The sequence below is a fragment of the Megalobrama amblycephala genome, linkage group LG22, assembly GCF_018812025.1.
Source record: "Megalobrama amblycephala isolate DHTTF-2021 linkage group LG22, ASM1881202v1, whole genome shotgun sequence".
Classification (NCBI taxonomy): domain Eukaryota; kingdom Metazoa; phylum Chordata; class Actinopteri; order Cypriniformes; family Xenocyprididae; genus Megalobrama; species Megalobrama amblycephala.
This window is the reverse complement of record NC_063065.1, coordinates 14,456,206-14,477,504: the sequence shown is the minus strand read 5'-3', so window position 1 is coordinate 14,477,504 and position 21,299 is coordinate 14,456,206. Positions and strand designations below refer to the sequence as shown.

The window sequence follows — 21,299 nt, the reverse complement described above, 5'->3', positions numbered from 1 at the left end:
TATTCTTGTAATCACATTAGTTCACCTCATTTTCTTTGTAAAATGCTCTCTGCGTCCTTGTATTATATCTCTATCTCTTTCCTTCACTCCTTTTCTCTGGACTGTGTAAATATGTTTCCTGTTGATGTGGCTCGGAGGCCTCCCCCCTCTCTATGGCCCCCCAATCCCTCACCCCTTTCCTCCAGCACCGAGAAACAGAACTCCAAAAGGCAGATGTCTAATATTAACGGCCACGGTCCCGAAAAACTGTGCAAAAAATGTGTCTCCCTTCATACAGTCAAGAGAGCAAGAGGCCTTGGGCAGACGTTTAGAAGCAAAGGAAAACTTCTAAAAGAATGTGTACATGTGGAGATCAGGCACCGCTAACACATCACACCTGGCATTCGCTCTTTCCAGGTTAACCCTGTGCAGACAGCACTCGCCTACGGCCTCAGGGGAGCCTAAATAAGGACGGTTTTGTCATCACGCAACTTGAGTCTTGGGGGGTACGAGTCCTTGCAAGTGTTTGATCTCACTGTGGGACGTGCTGGTCTTGATGAACATCACATTGCTAGCATGATGTTAAAGCATCATAAAATGCGCTATGTCTGGCTTCTCTCTGTTTTGGATTCTTCTGCAGGACCTCAGTGGAACATCCAGAATTCCCTTAATGTAATGGCCGAGGTCTGCAGCCAAGTTTGAGAAACCGAGTTGTGGAACATCTTTCATTAAATTGATCAAAAGTGACAGTAAAGACATATATAATGTTACAAACAAGTTCTTTTTAAATAAATGCTGTTTTTTTTTAACTTTCTATTCATCAAAGAATCCTGAAAAAAATGGATCGCATTTTCCGCAAAAAAAATGAAGCAGCACAGCTGTTTTTTACATTGATAATAATAAGAATCACAAGGAAAAAATAACATTTTTAAATATATTAAAATAGAAAAATTATTTTAAATTGTAATAATATTTCCACAATATTGCTTTTTTACTTTATTTATGATCAAATAAATACAGCATTGGTGAGCATAAGAGACTTTGATGAGAAACATCCTTGCCAATCCCAAACTTTTGAATGGTAGCGTATACATTATATTCATGTACCACAGTATTTATGGTACTTCGAGGCAGTGTTGTAGTCGAGTCACCAACTGTCGAGTCCGAGTCGAGTCTCGAGTCCCAGTGTTCGAGTCCGAGTCACCAAAGAAGAGTCCGAGTCGAGTCCAAGTCGAGTCACCATTACCAGAGTTCCAGTCCGAGTCGAGTCTCGAGTCTCGAGTCTCGAGTCCCGAGAGTGTGAGAGAGAGTGTGAGAAAGAGTGTGAGAAAGAGTGTGAGAAAGAGTGTGAGAGAGAGTGTGAGAGAGAGTGTGAGAGAGAGTGTGAGAGAGAGTGTGAGAGAGAGTGTGAGAGAGAGTGTGTGTGTGTGTGTGTGAGAGATTGTGTGAGAGATTGTGTGAGAGATTGTGTGAGAGATTGCGTGAGAGATTAGTCTGACATGTTTCTTGTCCACGACACCACAGGATTTTAGGAGTCAAAATTGCGTCATCCATCTGACACAGTGACCATTGCAACAGACCAAAAAAATTGTGTAATCTGACACAGTGACTACAGACAAAAAAAATCATGTAATCTGATCTGACACAGTGACTAGTAAGTTATCAACAGACCAAAAAATTGTGTAATCTGAACCAGACATTAGACATCGTCGACGTCTGATGCCAAATTGTCAAACATCGCCCAACCCTAGCTTCTTCTGTTTATTATCATATATGCATTAGTCAATAATAGTTTTTTTAAAAGCTAACGTTAGCCAATGGAAAGCATTTTACTTACTTTTCTGGGTGCATCCGTGACAGGTGTCTGTTAAAGTTTGAAGTTGTCCCAGTCTTTTCCTCAATTGTGTGATTACACACACAACATTTAGCGCTGCTCTTTCCAGCATTAGATGCAAAATTCGTGTAGGCGAATTTCACGATCCGGGGCACATCTTTCGGCATTTTCCAAATTTGAACATTTAGCCTGCGAATCATGCACGAGCGTAAAGTGAGTGACGTCAGTGAGTGTGTTGTCAAGAGAGCGAGCGGTAGCAGTGTCTGTGAGGGGGGAAAAAATAGATCCCGGCCGGTCTTGGGCACGAAAACTTATATAATATTATATATAAACTTAAATAATTTTTTATAACATATTTAGTCAAAAACAACGTGATGAATGCTCAAGTCCGATTTTATATATCCTTGAGTCCGAGTCCAAGTACGAGTCATCAGTCCGCGAGTCCAAGTTCGAGTCACGAGTCCAGAGAATGGAGTCTCGAGTCGGACTCGAGTACTCCATCACTGCTTCGAGGTGCTTGGAGAATACCACTGGATTACCAATGGTACTACCATGTTTTTGGGTATGATATCATAATATTTTAGATTTGTACCATGCCAATACCATGGTGTTTTTGTAAGTACATTGTAAATACCATAGTACATGAATTTCAGCAGCATGATATATTTTAAAGTACCATCAGTACTTTGGTAAAGTACCACAGTACAATAGTAAAGCAAAGGGAAACCTTTGCTTTACCATTGTCCTGTCGGAGTACTTTTTGTAAGGGTATTGTGCTTGTACCAGTTTTTAGGCATGTTCAAGTAATGGTTTTACCATGGTATTTAATCCAATGCATGACATTAAATAACAGAAAACTAATTAACACTGCTGTGTGAGTGTTTATAAATTTGACATCTTTCTACCTTCTGACCAATGTAATCATGTCCAAAAACCTTGGATATGCATACTTATATATATGTGTATATATATATATATATATATATATATATATATATATATATATATATATATATATATATATATATATATATATATATATATATATATATATATATATATATGTATGTGTGTGTGTGTGTATATATATATATATATATATATATGTGTGTATATATATATATATGTATATATATATATATATTTATATATATATATATATATATATATATATATATATATATATGTATATATATATATATATGTATATATATGTGTATATATTAGGGGTGTCACGAGATCTCACGAGACTAAAATGTGACGAGATTTCTCATTGAGGCCAAATTAGGAAAGAATATGCCACCGCTACGTTTACATTACGCCTCCACTGTCGGTTTGCTTTGTATTTAAATAAAAAAAACATTTAATTCAGTTGTATAACGGTCGCCGCCGCTCCATATTTACAGAGTATGCGCGATCGCGAAAGTAAAAGTAAACGCGAGCGTGCATTCAAACGCGATTTCAATACCCCGCATTTTGAAAGCGGCTCCCTGATGCATGCAAATATCTCTCAATATGAAAGCTATTTTAGGCTGGGCAGTGTAGTTGTAACCATCTCTTAGGTCTGTATCAAAGAAACAATTGGTCTTATTTGCACTTTGAATATTGAGAGAGTGCAAATATACAGTACAGTCCAAAAGTTTGGAACCACTAAGGTTTTTAATGTTTTTAAAAGAAGTTTCGTCTGCTCACCAAGGCTACATTTATTTAATTAAAAATACAGTAAAAAACAGTAATATTGTGAAATATTATTACAATTTAAAATAACTGTGTACTATTTAAATATATTTGACAAAGTAATTTATTCCTGTGATGCAAAGCTGAATTTTCAGCATCATTACTCCAGTCTTCAGTGTCACATGATCCTTCAGAAATCATTCTAATATGCTGATTTGCTGCTCAATAAACATTTATGATTATTTTCAATGTTGAAAACAGTTGTGTACTTTTTTTTTCAGGATTCCTTGATGAATAGAAAGTTCAAAAGAACAGCATTTATCTGAAATACAAAGCTTCTGTAGCATTATACACTACCGTTCAAAAGTTTGGGGTCAGTAAGAATTTTTATTTTTATTTTTTTGAAAAGAAATTAAAGAAATGAATACTTTTATTCAGCAAGGATGCATTAAATCAATCAAAAGTGGCAGTAAAGACATTTATAATGTTACAAAAGATTAGATTTCAGATAAACACTGTTCTTTTGAACTTTCTATTCATCAAATAATCCTGAAAAAAAAGATTGTACACAAATATTTTGTACAATTGTACACATTAAATGTTTCTTGAGCAGCAGATCAGCATATTAGAATGATTTCTGAAGGATCATGTGACACTGAAGACTGGAGTAATGATGCTGAAAATTCAGCTTTGCCATCACAGGAATAAATTACTTTGTGAAATATATTCAAATAGAAAACAGTTATTTTAAATTGTAATAATATTTCACAATATTATTGTTTTTACTGTATTTTTAATTAAATAAATGTAGCCTTGGTGAGCAGACGAAACTTCTTTTAAAAACATTAAAAATCTTAGTGGTTCCAAACTTTTGGACTGTACTGTGTGTGTATATATATATATATATATATATATATATATATATATATATATAATATTTATAAATATATAAGTATATTGGTCAGAATAGAGAAAGATGTAAAATTTATTAGATAAAATATTAGAAAAACTCACTCGGCAGCGTTAGTTTAGTGTCATAGATGTACATGTAGATTTTCCAAAAATTTAAATATAAAAAACGTAGTTAGATTTACGGTGTTAAAGGGTTAGTTCACCCAAAAATGAAAATTCTGTCATTTAATTACTCACCCTTATGATAGAGAAACCCGAAGTAGGAGACGTAGGAGACTGACAGGAAAGAGAAAAAATTGTTGAATAAAGTTATTTTTGTTTGGGTTTTTTGGACACAAAGTTTTCTCGTCACTTCATAACATTAAGTTTGAATCACTGTAGTTAAATGGACTATTTTAACAATGTCTTTACTACCTTTCTGGGCCTTGAAAGTGGTAGTAATGTTTCATTCTATTGGAGGCCAGAAAGCTCTTGGATTTCATCAAAAATATCTTAATTTGTGTTCCGAAGATTAACGAAGGTCTTACGAGTTTGGAACGACATGAGTGCGAGTAATTTTTCGGTGAACTAACCCTTTAATAACTTAACTTGTCATCGCAGTCTTTGAAAAGGGTCCCTTATGTATTATGAAAGCATCATAATAGTAGTAGTACTGTTCAGCATCAGAGCAGCAGAATACTCTATATAGATAAACATCTTTCTGCACATGCACCCAAACCGACATTCACACAGACAGTGGATTATATATGTGCAGAGAGACGTTGATGCCTCCTACAGTAGCCCGAACAAGAGAGCAGGAGTTCCAGGAACAGATGGTGGTTAGTTTCATAAAAGTGCAGTTTATTTCAAACTCAAGTCAAGTTCAGGTTATTTTGCTTTCTACATCTCGCTCTTTGTTGTTCCTGTTTTTCTTTGCACTGTTTTGCTTTTTTTGGTATTTGCTGTTTTGTTTTTTTTTGTTTTTTTTCCTCCTCGTTTAGTGTGTGACTGTTCTCATCTGGTCTGCGCTCTTTCCTGGTGGAGGAAACCCCCTCTGCCGCACAGATGATCATAGCAGAGCTTCAATTCCATTCCTCTGACTCACTCTGCTGAGGAACAGTGGATTTTTTGTGCATCATGGAACGGCAAAGAGAGGGAGAGAAAGAGAGGTCTGAGGAAAAGGGCAGTGTTGTGTCTCAGTCACGTCCTTTTTCATGGTGTACTCTCAGTGTGTGTTCGTGAATATGCCAGTCTTTTCGAAATCCGTTGACACACTGGGTACTTTTTTTGAAGGAAAGCTCCCAGAGGAAAACTTTATTGCTCAGAGCTTGCTCTTTCATACCTCAGGAGACAGAGTCAGCATGGAAATAAAAATTGACCCTGTTTGTTTTCCTTATAGATTTTCCTAATCTTGTTGTGCATGAATCATTGGTGCACTTTAACTTATTCCTGAGGAAAAGTCTTTGTAATCGCTCTTCCAAACATTCTGCACCTCGGAAATCATTTTTCTTTTCGGCTGACATCATCAAGCCCTTTTCGATTTCTACCCTGATTATCAGCGATCGGTTCCTGATGGAAAAATCAAGTCCAACCCTACTTATTTTTCCTGATGGAATATCCTGTTTCACTTAAAAACGTCACATTATGAAAGTAAAATGATTTACGAGTTTTAATTTGGTCTCTTTGAATTTTCAGATTAAGATGTTTCTTGTAAAAATTACTTGGGATACAAATAAAAACATAATTATTAACATAAATTAAAAGTACAGATTAGGGCTGTACAATATATCGAAATAAAATGATCACAATGATCTTTATGTGATTATCAAATGCGAAGGATGTTCTGTGGGTCTAAGTGTTTAATGCAGCTCATGATCCAGTGTTTCAGCATCGATTCATTTGAGCTCATTTTATTTATATTAACTCGCATATATTTATTTGCTGGCAATCTGTCAAAATAAAAGATTGATTGTTTAAAGGTATAGTTCAAAATGAGAATCATCCCATGATTTACTCACCTTCACACCATCCTAGGTGTATATGACTATCTTCTTTTAGACAAACACAATTTAGCCTACGAAAAGTCAAGGAAATATCACTATATATTGCATAAAAACAAAATATCGCAATGTCTACTATTGTGCATTCCTAGTATAGCAATATGGTATGGTATATCGAGTTGCTCCAAACCTGTATGAATTTCTTTGTTTTGCTAAACACAAAGGAAGATATTTGGAAGAATGTTTGTAACCAAGCAGATCTCGCCCCTATTGACTATCATAGTATTTGTTTCCCCAACTATGGTAGTTAATGGTGGGCGAGATCTGCTTGGTTACAAACATTCTTCCAAATATCTTCCTTTGTGTTTAGCAAAACAAAGAAATTCATAAAGGATTGGAGCAACTTGAAGGGGAGTAAATGATGACAGAATTTTCATTTTTGGGTGAACTATCCCTTTAAGTCTCAGTTTACTCTCCTTTTAGATTTGTTGGTGTCTAGGAGAAACAGTAGAGCCATTATTGAGATCTCAGTTGTGATTTTTCTTTCATACAGCTTCTGTTGCTTGTTTTGTTTAAAAGTTTTCGTGTCCTAATTCCTTGGTTTGCAACCTACTGCCACCACATTCTCCAGAACATTACACAGTGGAACATTCCACCAGTTTGTTTTATTTTTTCTCCTCCTCTTTCTCTTTCTCATTTCTCTAGCTCTTTCTCTGTTCTTTTTTGCTGACCTACTATTTTCAGCTACCACTGTGTCCTGCTGCAGGCTTTCTGCGTGCCTTCATGGGGCAGTGGTTTGGTAATCGTAGTCTCAAGTTCCAGGATAACAAGGGCTCGCATAAAAACAAACCCAGCAGATTGACACCTCTGGTCCTTGCCAGCGCACTGGCACAGTTTGCACTGCCCGGCCCGCTGAACAGGATGAGTGTGCACTTCACAGGAGTGAACTCCATAACCCTCCACTGGTTTACTCTCCTGTGCAAACCCGCATCACAGACTTAATCTGATAAAACAAATGCACTGTGTAAGACTTTTAATGCATTTTCTTCAAAACTGTACCTTTTTTGTTCCACGGAAATCATGAGGGTGAGTAAATAATGACAGAATTGAACTGCCAAAAATGAAAATTCTGTCATTTATTCACCCCCATGAAATCTGTGGCACAAAAAAGGTACATTTTTGAAGAACATGCTGACTTCAGAAGTCTTGCAATGTTGTGCATAAGGGTTACACACTGTTTTTGTGCCATTTTTTTTAAGCTTGTTGTGCTCAAACAGAAGAAAGTAAGTCATACAGTTTTGGAACAACATAAGGGTGAGAAAATAATGAAGGAATGTTCATTTTTGGGTGGACTATCCCTTTAAAACCAGGTCTTTGTGTCGGTGTGTTTTTTTGGTCTTTATCTGCTTAATTCAATCCTGGGATATATTTAAAGTTAGAAGCCACACTGAGTCTGATCTATATCTGAAGTAACGTGAGCACATTTTGTGCTTTTTAAGGAATTTTTTGACACACAATGGCACCATTTATGAATGTGACAGGCTTCATCCAGACGGGGCAGATCCAAAAATCTCTCTCTTCCTCTGTATGTCTTCCTCTCTCACCCCCTCTATCTCTGTTGAGTCTGAACTGTAGATCAAGTCTGAGCAAAGGAAACTCCTTCCTGAGTTACAGAGCGTGTCAGAGCAGGTCTGCCATGGAACTCTCCTCTTTCTCCCTTGTTTCCTCTCACTATTTTTTCTGCCCATTTATATTTGCATACATAACTTTAAAATGTCAATTCACCTTGAAGGGATAGTTCACATAAAAATGAAAATTATCCCATGATTTACTCACCCTCAAGCCATCCTGTGTGTATATATGATGATCTTCACAATAGATCGACAATAGATTCACAATAGATTTTGAAGCCCTTCCAAAAAATTCATCCATCCATTATAAAAAATAATCCATACGGCTCCAGAAGGGTTAATAAAGGCCTTTTGAAGTGAGGTGATGCCCATATATCCATATTTAACAACCATTCCCAACCATTATAAAGCTTGGAGGAGCATGGATATTTTTAAGTATATCTTTGATTGTGTTCATCTGAAAGAAGACATACACCTATCATATACACCTATGATGGCTTTAGGGTGAGTAAATCATGGGATAATTTTTATTTTTGGGTGAACTATCCCTTTAAGACTTCAAAATTCACCTGACTTGTTTTCTTAAAGAATTGAGAAATCAAGTTTTCTTTGATCTTTTACATATAAAAGGTTATTGTGCTATAAAAACATCAGCAAGTTTCAGAACACAATTTCCTTGTTAGTCCAAAAACAGCTTTTATTGAAACCAAGCTCACAAAACGACCCGTTTCGGATTGTGTCACATTATAAAAAAACCACCTCTGCAGAATACTATCAACTCCTACTTCAACATCATTGGCTCCTCAGCCCCACCCACCGATTTGCGCATGTCATGTAGTAGTAAATGATACAAAACGAAACGATAGAGATGCAGCTGATGATTACAAGACGTTTTGCTGTGTCAATTTGTGGAAAAACACAGTCTTTGCTTTGCTTTCTATGTGATCCTAACATTTAAAGGTGCCATCGAATGTTTTTTTTACAAGCTGTAATATAAATCTAAGGTGTCCCCTGAATGTGTCTGTGAAGTTTCAGCTCAAAATACCCCATAGATTTTTTTTTTATTAATTTTTTAACTGCCTATTTTGGGACATCATTAACTATGCACCGATTCATGCTGCGGCCCCTTTAAATCTTGCGCTCCCCGCCCACGGAGCTCACGCTTGCCTTAAACAGCATAAACAAAGTTCACACAGCTAATTTAACCCTCAAAATGGATCTTTACAAAGTGTTCGTCGTGCAACATGTCTAATTGCATAAGTACAGTGTTTATTTGGATGGTTACATTTGATTCTGAATGAGTTTGAGGCTGTGCTCCGTGGCTAAAGCTAACATTACACACTGTTGGAGAGATTTATAAAGAATTAAGTTGTGTTTATGCATTATACAGACTGCAAGTGTTTAAAAATGAAAATATTGATGGCTCTCTTGTCTCTGTGAATACAGTAATAAACGATGGTAGCTTTAACCAACAGTAGCCTACATTAGCAACATGCTAACGAAACATTTAGAAAGGCAATTTACAAATATCACTAAAAATATCATGATATCATGGATCATGTCAGTTATTATTGCTCCATCTGCCATTTTTCGCTGTTGTTCTTGCTTGCTTACCTAGTCTGATGATTCAGCTGTGCACATCCAGACGTTAATACTGGCTGCCCTTGTGTAATGCTTGAACTTGAGCTGGCATATGCAAATATTGGGGGCGTACACCCCGACTGTTACATAACAGTCAGTGTTATGTTGAGATTCGTCTGTTCTTCGGAGGTCTTTTAAACAAATGAGATTTACACAAGAAGGAGGAAACAATGGAGTTTGAGACTCAGTGTATGTCATTTCCATGTACTGAACTCTTGTTATTCAACTATGTTGAGGTAAATTCAATTTTTAATTCTAGGGTACCTTTAAAGTGTCAGTTCACCCAAAAATGATAATTTCTGTCATTAATTACTCACTCTCATGTTATTCCAAACCCATAAGACCTTTGTTCATCTTTGGAACACAAATTAAGATATTCTTGATGAAGTCCGAGAGGTTTCTGTCTCTTCATATAGATCCAACACAACTACCACTTTCAGGTCCAAAAATGTAGGAAAGACATCATTAAAGTACTCCATGTGACTCCAGTGTTTTAACCTCAATTTTATGAAGCGATAGTGCTTTGTTTATGCCTAAAAACATAATTTACCCACTTTATTTACAAAAATATTGATCTGCAACGCGCGCTCATGAGAGCTTCACGATGCATGCGTGTTGTTCATGCGAGAGCTAACATTGTTGCATGAAAATGCTTTGGATAATATTATTTTGTAAATAAAGTGGTAATTTTTTTTTTTTTTTGTGCAAAGCACTTGCATCGCTTCATAAAATTGAAAGTGGTAGTTGCATTGAATGTCAATGGAGAGACAGAAACCTCTCAGATTTCATTAAAAATATCTTCATTTGTGTTCTGAAGATGAACGAAGGTTGAATGACACGAGAGTGAGTGATTAATGACAGAATTTTCATTTTTGTGTGAACTAACCCTTTTAAGAAAGCGTTGATGAACTTTATTTTGAATGAAGTTCCAGTCAGATTCGGTCAGTAAGACAATGATCATTTGTTTGCTTCATTTTACTGTGGATTTGTTTTTAAACAAGACATAGTTTGGCCCAGGCTTTTCTGTTCCCATGTTCAGAAGGGGCAATGCTGCCCAGTCCAGCAGTGGAGGGACGAGCTGATCAGGCGTGCAGGGCTGGGCTGGAGAGGAGATGGGGAAGGTCCGGTCTGCCTCCTACGTAATTTTCCCTTCCCCTCCGCTGGGGAATCACCCTACACAAGAGTCCCTTCAGCCCCACAGAGGTCAAACCGTGTCTCTGAGCCAGCTAGTGAAATCATTGGTCAGCTATAAATCAGAAGTGCGTCTTTATCGTTGCGTGGTTCACTCGAGCTTCCGTTGCTTTTGGTTTTTTTCAGGGATGTTGGGTGGGGAGAGGGTAATGTTCTCAGCCTGTTAACTCAGGATGGGAAGCATGGAAATGAAAACAATGCCTTGAAACACCAGAGATGGCCTGGCATGATAGCAACACCCTGGTCTAATTCTCTGAATGGGCTTTTATCAACGACACTGGGAGTAATTCAGGTCATTCCTCGGACTCGTCCATAGCGGGACTAATCAGCTGCTGAGAGCGGAAGGGTGACGGAGAGGGGGAGCGACTGGAGGGTAGCCGTGAAGTCGTCTCGTTTTCCTGGAGGGCTGTTTGCATAACGCTCTCCACGCAGGAGCTGAATGAGTTTGTGGATGATATTTATTGCACATCCTGAAAGCCAACACCCTCCCACCCCAAGCATGCTGGGAATTCACAGCCAAGCGCTACATATCCACAGGGCTCACCGTTCCCAAGACAGGGTGGATCTTCAGACAGACTGTTTGGAATATTGCAGTTTTTGAGACGATTTGCTTTAGCTTTGAAAGGTGGGCTTTGTCTTAGATTCAGTTGAATTAACATCTCAGTGTCCCATAGCAAAGAGTTCACAGCCACATCCCTATCCACTGTGGCCAATGTCTTTGTTTAATATCTTAGGCTGTTTCTTTATTTGCTTGCTACATCTGTGCATCCTATAAATCTTTTTTTTTTTTTTTCTTCTTGACTTGGCTAGCGCTTAAATTTCCGTAACCATCTGAAAATGTATTTATTTACTTATTTTAACAGCACTTAAATTTCAGTAAAGTATTTGAAGTTTTAATATGTTTGTAGAAAACAATTTTCATTCATTCATTCATTCATTCATTCATTCATTCATTCATTCATTCATTCATTCATTCATTCATTCACTCAGCACTTAAATTTCAGTTAATTATTTGAAATTTTAATTTGTAATATTCATTCATTCATCAGCATTTAAATTTCAGTTAATTTGAAATTTTAATTTATATATATAAGAAAAAAAAAAATTATTTATTGATTGATTGATTCTGCCAGCACTTACATATTAAAGTTTTTGTATTTTTATTCAGTTAGTGATTGATTGATTGATTGATTGATTGATTTGTTGATTGATTGATTGATTCTACCAGCGCTTAAATTTCTGTAACCATCTGAAAATGTATTTATTTACTTATTTTAACAGCACTTAAATTTCAGTAAAGTATTTGAAGTTTTAATATGTTTGTAGAAAACAATTTTCATTCATTCATTCATTCATTCATTCATTCATTCACTCAGCACTTAAATTTCAGTTAATTATTTGAAATTTTAATTTTTAATATTCATTCATTCATCAGCATTTAAATTTCAGTTAATTTGAAATTTTAATTTATATATATAAGAAAAAAAAAATTTATTTATTGATTGATTGATTCTGCCAGCACTTACATATTAAAGTTTTTGTATTTTTATTCAGTTAGTGATTGATTGATTGATTGATTGATTGATTTGTTGATTGATTGATTGATTGATTCTACCAGCACTTAAATTTCAGTAAAGTATTTGAAATTGAATTTATATGTAGAAAAAAAATATTTATTTTATCAGCACTTACATATAAAAGTTTTTGTATTTTTTATTCAGTTTGTGATTTGATTGATTGATTGATTGATTGATTGATTGATTGATTGATTGATTGGTTGATTGGTTGAGCACTTACATTTCAGTAAAGTATTTGAAATTAATTTATATGTACAAAAAATATTTATTTATTTTATCAGCACTTACCTATTAAAGTTTTTGAATTTATTTATTTTTCTTCAGTTATTGATTGATTGATTTGATTGATTGATTGATTGATTGATTGATTGATTGATTGATTGATTGATTGATTGATTGATTGATTGATTGATTGATTGATTGATTGCCAATAACTGACACAGAAATATAAATTTTTTTTTTTTTTTTTTTTTACATTTAGTCAAACTTTATGTAGTTCAAACTTATACAGATGAAATCAATTTTACGTCAGGAGGTCTGGAGCACCATAACGTTGAAAATGGATACCAAGACAGTGGAGTATGTGTTTGAAGGAGATGTGTAAGAACATGCATATTTTCTGTTTATGAATAAAAGTTATTAAAATTCACAGATCCGAGCCAGAAGTCTTGACTGAGATCTCTACCTGTGGGACCTTTAACAGAGTGTGTGTTTGTCCGCGTGTCCAGAGGAGTGTGTCTCAAGGCTTTCAGCCAAGAATACCATACTAACTTTCATTAATGCAAATACAAACATTTCATAGTAAATATTTAGTACTGGTATACACTTCACCCTGTGATTCGAGCCTATGTTAATGCAGTGAGTAAAGCATGACTCTACTGTCTGTTATTTAACAGTGTTTGGAGTTCACCAGAGGCGAGTTACAACAAAATGATCTTTGCATCATATTTTGTTATGATTATGTCTCAAGATGCCATTTAATTCTTTGTCAAAGTTTAGTCGTGGGACTATATAATGGTGCTTAAATTAGGATTGATTGTGTGTAGGGAAAAAATTGAATGCCTCCAGGGTCTGTGAAACACAAATACATCCCCTTGATCAGCGAGGCTGTTGGATAAACACTTCGGCTCCCTGAGCTGCGAATTTTCCTCGTTGGATGGAGAGAGACAGATAGTGTTTACTGCAGGAACAATGGGCCATGCAATCACAGACACATGAAAACACACACTGCATGTACTGAGAGACACACAAACCCTCTCCAGAGAAATTTACCATCTCCTATATACATAATCAGATTGACTGCAGGTCTGGAATTCTGGTGTTTCATCTGGCTGAAAGGAAAAACAGAAGAAATTCTGATAGATGGGTCACATTATAGTGCGTCTTTCAACATTTGTCCAACCACTCTTGTTTATGAAGATGAATTGATATGTTGCAGCTGAATGTTATGTTCTTCATATGGGTCGTTTTTTACGTGCTTGAATGTTGCTCGTTCATAGCTAAGCTCAGGAGATTTAATGGAGTTCTCTTTTAGTAGTGGGGCGTCTCTATTATGGTTACACACACTTAGGGTTTGGGTGGTACTAAACCACCTTTGTAAGCATTTAGACTAAGAATTTTTGACTTTTATTTTTGATAAAAGAAATAAAAAAATAAAAAATAAAAAAATCTGCTAGGCCCAGAATATCATAAACGCTTAATAAAGGGATGGTTCACCCAAAAATGAACATTCTGTCATTTACTCACCCTCAAGTTGTTCCAAACTGATATATTTCTTCTGAACACAGAAGATATTGAAGAATGTGGGTAACAAAACAGTTGACGGTTGCCATTGACTTCCATAGTATTTTCTTCCATACTATGGAAGTCAGTGGCTACCATCAACTGTTTTGTTACCCACATCCTTTAAAACATATTCTTCTGTGTTTAGCAGATAGATTCATACAGGTTTGGAACAACTTGAGGGTGAGTAAAAACAGAATTTTTGCTTTTAGGTTAACCGTCCCTTTAAGGGTGGGCTCTTTTGATTTGGACCTGTAGAGTCAGACAATGACCTAGAACCACTTAGTAACCCTAGCAACTGTCTCACAACACCATAGCAACCACCTACAACACCCAAGCATTGTTGTCGCAAGTTTTGAATTGGCCTTACTCACATTCATTTATATTGAAATATAAACATTTTAAGAATATGGCTTAATTTTGATGAGAAATGTCTAAGTTCATTTTGGATTTTTTTTAATGCGCCAAGATGGTGCTTTTTCCTTTCTTTAATTATTATTTTTTTTTTATTTATTGATTTTCTGGATTTTCTTATGTTTTGAAAATAGACAACTAAATAAAATAACATGTAATTTACTAGAGGTTCTGACAAAAAAATCGGGTTGAATGAATGATTCAATGACTTCACTTTTGTTCATTACTGGATGAATCAGCATTTTTGATCAACTCTCTTGAATAAATCATTCAATGACAAATACAAGTCGCTCGTCACCACCTACTTGTGTAAAGGCAGGAACACACCAAGCCGGCGGTCAGCCGTCGGGCAGTTTTTGTTTGTCGGCCGACTAAGTTTTCACAGTGTGTTCCACACCGTCGGCTGAAGTTGGTTCTCGACGGCTTTTTTTCAGCCGATTCGAAATGTTGAATCGGCGTTGGAGCTCGTCGGTCCGTCGGGCCATCTGATCATTCTGATTGGCTGTTCAGCTACTGCCGCCTGCTGGTTCGGAAAGGCATTTCATCTCACGCAGGCGCAGAACTGACGTGCTACTTGGCCGTCGGCTGTTTAGCGTCTGTTTGGTGTGTCAGGGCAACTTTGGACACAGACGCTGCCTACGTGAGCCAACGATGCAGTCTGCTTTCGTCACCACTAGTTCGTCGGCGTCGGCTTGGTGTGTTCTGGCCTTAACAATGTAAATGATACAACTTTTATTTGAAGCATCAGGATACTTTTAAAAGGTGATTTACACTATTTTGTTCGCTATCATAGACATCAGTGTTTATATCCAAACTATAAACTTTTATCCCAGTACCTCTGTAATAATTTGAATTATTGTAACACAGACATAATGATACTCTGTGGTTGAAAAGGCTGTTTGTGAAGCTGTTTCATACTATGACAACTGCTCTCTGGCTCAGCGGCAGTGCCAACGCAGTTTTGAATGTTCGCTGTGATCGTACTTGTCAAAAGTTTGATAGACATATCTGAATTGTTGTCATTTAGGAATAAGATCACATGGTGTTTGAATCGAGATTGCGTTCTTTTAAAGATTAATCTTGCAGCTCTAGTTTTGAATGAATGAAGGTATCATGGCAAATCTGAGCAGTTTGAGAGTTTTGTTATCTCTTTTTAGGAGCATTAGTGTTGTATTCTCAGTTTAAGAAGTTCAAGACGCATATAAAACCTCATCAGAAGTCTCCATCTGCTATCCATGTATTTTTATTGTTGTCTAGGAGAATGTTAATGTTAAAGTGATCTCAAGTGTGATTTTCCTCTCCCATGGTGTCCTACATGTACACACCCTCCCAATCTTGCGTGCTTAAAAACACAGATCAAATTTGCAATCCCTTGCAGAAAATAGCGCTTTCTTTGCCCAGTGGCCCTCAGATTGATGCAACACATTCCTTCCAGAAACATCCCTTTCTTTTGCTCTTTTCTGCCCGTCGTCTCCCTGTCTGGCCAAGCTAGCCCTCCAGTGTGAATTAGTGGGTCTTTCTTAGGAACTGATAGTTTGCGGAACACTGAACTTCCGTTTTGCTCCTTTGCAATCTATGTATATGCACATGTACATGCTGTCAATCACTGTTTCTGTAAAAAGAACAAAAAACGAAAACAACACTTGGCAGCTTTTCATTGAGAGTTTATCTGGAGTATAAGCGAAAATACACACTCATGAGGACGTGCACGCACACATACTTTGGTGGTGTCTCAGCGGCCCCCAGGACTGAGTGGACTTTATGAAGAACCCAGCAGGCCCTGCAGTGGGGGAGAGAGCTCTTCTCTGGAGCACAAAGAGGGGTTTGTTCTGCTGAAGAGGCTCTCTTCCTCGACAGCCTCCTTTACCCCCCTTTTCCTTATGTCCACCTCTGTCTGTCTCTCTTTTACAATCGCTCATACTTCCGGTTATGGATGTGAACAAACCCCTTTCTCTTAGTATTAATCTGTGCATAACTTTTTGTGTTATGGACATGAATGATACCTCAAATTGCGACTTGATGAGGAAATGTGTGCTATTACTTTTCTAAGTAGTCAGACTTGTGATTTTTGCCTGGCAGATGATAAATAGGCTAAAAAAAAAATCTTATAGGCCAGAATCATAGAAATTTGAGGGTCGGCTCGTTTTATTAAGCCAGTGAGCATTCATCTAGCAACCTCCTAGAACATCTTAGCAAGACCCTAGCAACCTCCCATGACACTCTAGCATCATGGCGGAGGGTTTGCACGGGATTTTTTCCAGCTGATGTAAAAATTAGGGCTGCCAGTTTAACATGTTAGCCTACTTTATTGCAATGAATTAATTTTTAATAATTATATATACAGTACAGTCCAAAAGTTTGGAACCACTAAGATTTTTAATGTTTTTAAAAGAAGTTTCGTCTGCTCACCAAGGCTACATATATTTAATTAAAAATACAGTAAAAAATAGTAATATTGTGAAATATTATTACAATTTAAAATAACTGTGTACTATTTAAATATATTTGACAAAGTAATTTATTCCTGTGATGCAAAGCTGAATTTTCAGCATCATTACTCCAGTCTTCAGTGTCACATGATCCTTCAGAAATCATTCTAATATGCTGATTTGCTGCTCAATAAACATTTATGATTATTTTCAATGTTGAAAACAGTTGTGTATTTTTTTTTTTTTCAGGATTCCTTGATGAATAGAAAGTTCAAAAGAACAGCATTTATCTGAAATACAAAGCTTCTGTAGCATTATACACTACCGTTCAAAAGTTTGGGGTCAGTAAGAATTTTTATTTTTATTTTTTTGAAAAGAAATGAAAGAAATTAATACTTTTATTCAGAAAGGATGCATTAAATCAATCAAAAGTGGCAGTAAAGACATTTATAATATTACAAAAGATTAGATTTCAGATAAACACTGTTCTTTTGAACTTTCTATTCATCAAATAATCCTGAAAAAAAATATTGTGCACAAATATTTTGTACAATTGTACACATTAAATGTTTCTTGAGCAGCAGATCAGCATATTAGAATGATTTCTGAAGGATCATGTGACACTGAAGACTGGAGTAACGATGCTGAAAATTCAGCTTTGCCATCACAGGAATAAATTACTTTGTCAAATATATTCAAATAGAAAACAGTTATTTTAAATTGTAATAATATTTCACAATATTACTGTTTTTTACTGTATTTTTAATTAAATAAATGTAGCCTTGGTGAGCAGACAAAACTTCTTTTAAAAACATTAAAAATCTTAGTGGTTCCAAACTTTTGGACTGTACTGTATATATAATGAAATGAAATGAAAATTGATTTTTAATAACACTAATCATGTGATTTAATTTAGTTGCCTTTTTTTGTGTTTTGACAGTCGCAGTATTTTTGTTCTGTTCTGTTCTGTCTATCTATCTATCTATCTATCTATAGCCTTCACGCCATCCATCCCTTCAACCCCTTCAGTTGAAGTAGAGGAATGCTTGTGTTGAGTTTCCTCTCTCTTTTCTCTTTCCTTTTTTCTCATGCTCTCTCTCTTTTTGTGGGTCAAGGATGAAAGGGCCTTCATATTAAGAACCTGTGATACAATCCTGTCACTCAGTCATCTAAACCCCCACCACCACCACCACCACCACAACCAAAACCTCAAACCCAGCTCCTCCACTTTCACAGGCGCGAGAGAGAAGAGGGTCTGCGGCCACATACCTGCGCGAGACCCTTTCCAAACACATGCAGAACAATCTGAATGGATTTTGTTGTGCTCTGTACACGTCGCCCTGTGAAAAGGTTATTTTAAGCTGCCGTGCGTACACACTCATGTCCTGGTGAAACGACCCACACACATCGCTGTGTACACACACCCCTCCCCCGTCCCCTCCGCTGAAGAAACTCCTGTGAAGCCCCTTCAATACAAGCACAAACAGGGTCTTATTCAAACCCGGCAACCGCTAGCTGGAGAGATACTGACCCCGGTATTGACTGATGGGGGAGAAACTGAGGAGAAACTGTAAAATTCATCAGGGTGATTCTGTGATTTAGTGCGCCGGAGGCTGTCACGCCACGGTTCCTGCAGGGTCTGGAGGAGACGGCGATGTCTAAAACAGCTGGTGGCCCTCCTCTACACGAGCCCCGGATGAGGGTACGCGCTTTGAGTTGCTTCTCTAGGCTTTATATTCTGACAGTAAACAGTCGGTGTGGTGGGTGGAGGGGTTTCATTCACCGGCGTCCCATGAGAGCCATAACACAGAGGGTTTGTGTGACGGCGGTGGCCGTTTCTTCCTGCTGCGCACCATTTGGACCTGATGGCTCTATTTCTACCACGTTGACTGCGGTGAAGCCATAAACAATGCTTTAAACTGTTTGTTTAACCCAGTGCCACAGTACCAAATATAGGCCTGCGGAGTTCAGCGGGATAGTGGGTCAAAAATCATGTCAAGTCAGTTTTATTGGGATAGCACTTCTTACAATACACATTGTTTCAAAGCAGCTTTACAGAAAATCATGATTTTAAAGGGTTAGTTCACCCAAAAATGAAAATAATGTCATTTATTACTCACCCTCATGTCGTTCCACACCCGTAAGATCTTCGTTCATCTTTGGAACACAAATTAAGATATTTTTGATGAAATCCGAGAGCTCTTTTTGATGACTGCAGTCACATGGACTATTTTAACGATGTCTTTAGTACCTTTCTGGACCTTGACAATGTTCACATTTTGCAACAATATAAAAAATCAAGAAATTGAGAATTGCTATATAGTATATATTGCTTTAGGTGAGTCTACTGTATGTATGTGGATAAAATTGAATATACTGTGATAATATAGTTTACATTTTGCGTTAATATAAACAATCATGGAGCCAAGATTTGCTATAAAGTGTATATATTGCTTTACATGAGTGTGCTGTATGTAGGTGGATAAAGTTGAATTATATATCCAACTTTAAATATATCACTGGGTGATGATATAGTTATATATTTGGCGATATAAACAATCATGCAGTTGAGATTTTCTATATAGTATATTTCGCTTGAATAGAAAACAATAAAGCATAGCTCACTTATATCACTATTAATTTCCGTAATTCCATCTCCTGTGCATATGCATGTCTTTATTACCAATGCAGTCCTGTTTTTCTGCTGTTTTCTCATTGCCCCAGGAATTTTCTTTGCTTAGCTTTACATTACGTGGTAGAATGAGGGGGCGGAGTCAGCATTGTGTTACTGTTTGATTGACAGCTTTCTTCTTTTTTTTTTTTTCTGCCTCAGGGCCTGCTGAAGTTCCCATGATGTCACCGAACGGTTCCATTCCACCAATCCACGTTCCTCCTGGCTACGTCTCCCAGGTAACCGGCAGGAATGGGTCAGGGCTGTGCGTCGGGGTGGCGAAACCTCTCTCGCACAATGAGGATGTGATTTTACTCCTCACAGGCGAATATCTCTTTCTTAGAAACACGCTCACAAAGTGTGGGTCCACTACATAGCAACCAAACAAACCACAGATGGACATGCACAAAATTCCAAGTTAGTCATCTTTACTGAACGTGTCAGGCAAGAGTTTGCTAAAGGTCGACGGCAGTGACATTTCCGTAGAAAGGTCAAAAAACTCTTGCCGAGAGGGCAGGAAAAAGGGTTTGAGTTGTGAGTGTAATAAATCAGTGGGGGGGCTATAATGGCACAAAGGTCACTTGTGTAAATATGATTCATTAGCGCATTCCACCCGAATGTGAAGGGCAGGACCAGCCCATGTTTGGTGAACTGCCTGTTTCTTTCTCTCTTTTAACTTTCCAACAAGATGGAAGCTTTTTTAGCATGAGTGCATCAAAATGAAGTGATAATAATACTCATTAGCTGTGTATTTGATGCTCTGTTGCCACAAAGAAGGAGATGTAGTTTTGTTGCACAAGCATGTGGCCTCATAACCTATTTTTTTCTTGTTAGCTTTATCACTTTTCTTTACCGCTACACAAAATCCATATGAACTAAATGTAAAGTCAACATTATCGTTCAAAAATTTAGAAGATTTTTTTAAAATAATTTCGAACGAGGTCTCTTATGCTCAACAAGGATTGCATTTATTTAATCAAAAATACAGTAAAAACAGTAATTTTGTGAAATATTTCCATTTAAAAAAAAAAATATATATATATATATATATATATATATATATTTTTATTTTTATTTTTTTTATGGTAATATTTCACAAAATTACTGTTTTTACTTTATTTTGTACAAAATTACTGTGAAATATTACCATTTAAAAAAAATTTAAATAATAATATTTATAATTTAAATTTAAATAATATATTTATATTTCACTCTTTGAACCTAGAAAATACTGATTTCTGAAAATACTGAATTACTGATTTTTCCCAGAAGGCCCTGCAGATCCAAACAGTTGTTTACTCCGGTAAAAGCATAACTGAGCACTTTGGTTTCATTTCTGCTGTCGTCACTGACCTCACTTTCTAACCCTGGATGACCAAACTGACTTTAGGATCACCCTGGGTTAGAAGATGCTGTCAGTGGGTTGATTTCTCCCATGTGAACTGTACCAGCAGGTCTGTGATTCCTGTAAGCATCTTCCATGCACGCATTCCTCCACTGGAATGTATTTGATGCCTGTTCCATTAGCAGGCCTTGTTTACTTTCACATTCCTGCCCTTTGTATAAAGTGGCACTGAATGTC

The 21,299-nt window shown here is 36.7% G+C and overlaps 1 protein-coding gene across 3 annotated transcripts in view; it reads left to right on the top strand.

Moving 5' to 3' along the window:
* fndc3bb (fibronectin type III domain containing 3Bb) overlaps positions 1-21,299 on the top strand; it is an 85,395-nt gene that overhangs the window by 24,648 nt on the left and 39,448 nt on the right. For all 3 annotated transcript variants that reach the window (XM_048174928.1, XM_048174927.1, XM_048174926.1), the window contains exon 4: positions 19,880-19,956. In XM_048174928.1, the coding sequence (XP_048030885.1) occupies positions 19,880-19,956 (77 nt within the window). The remainder of the gene's footprint in view (positions 1-19,879; positions 19,957-21,299) is intronic.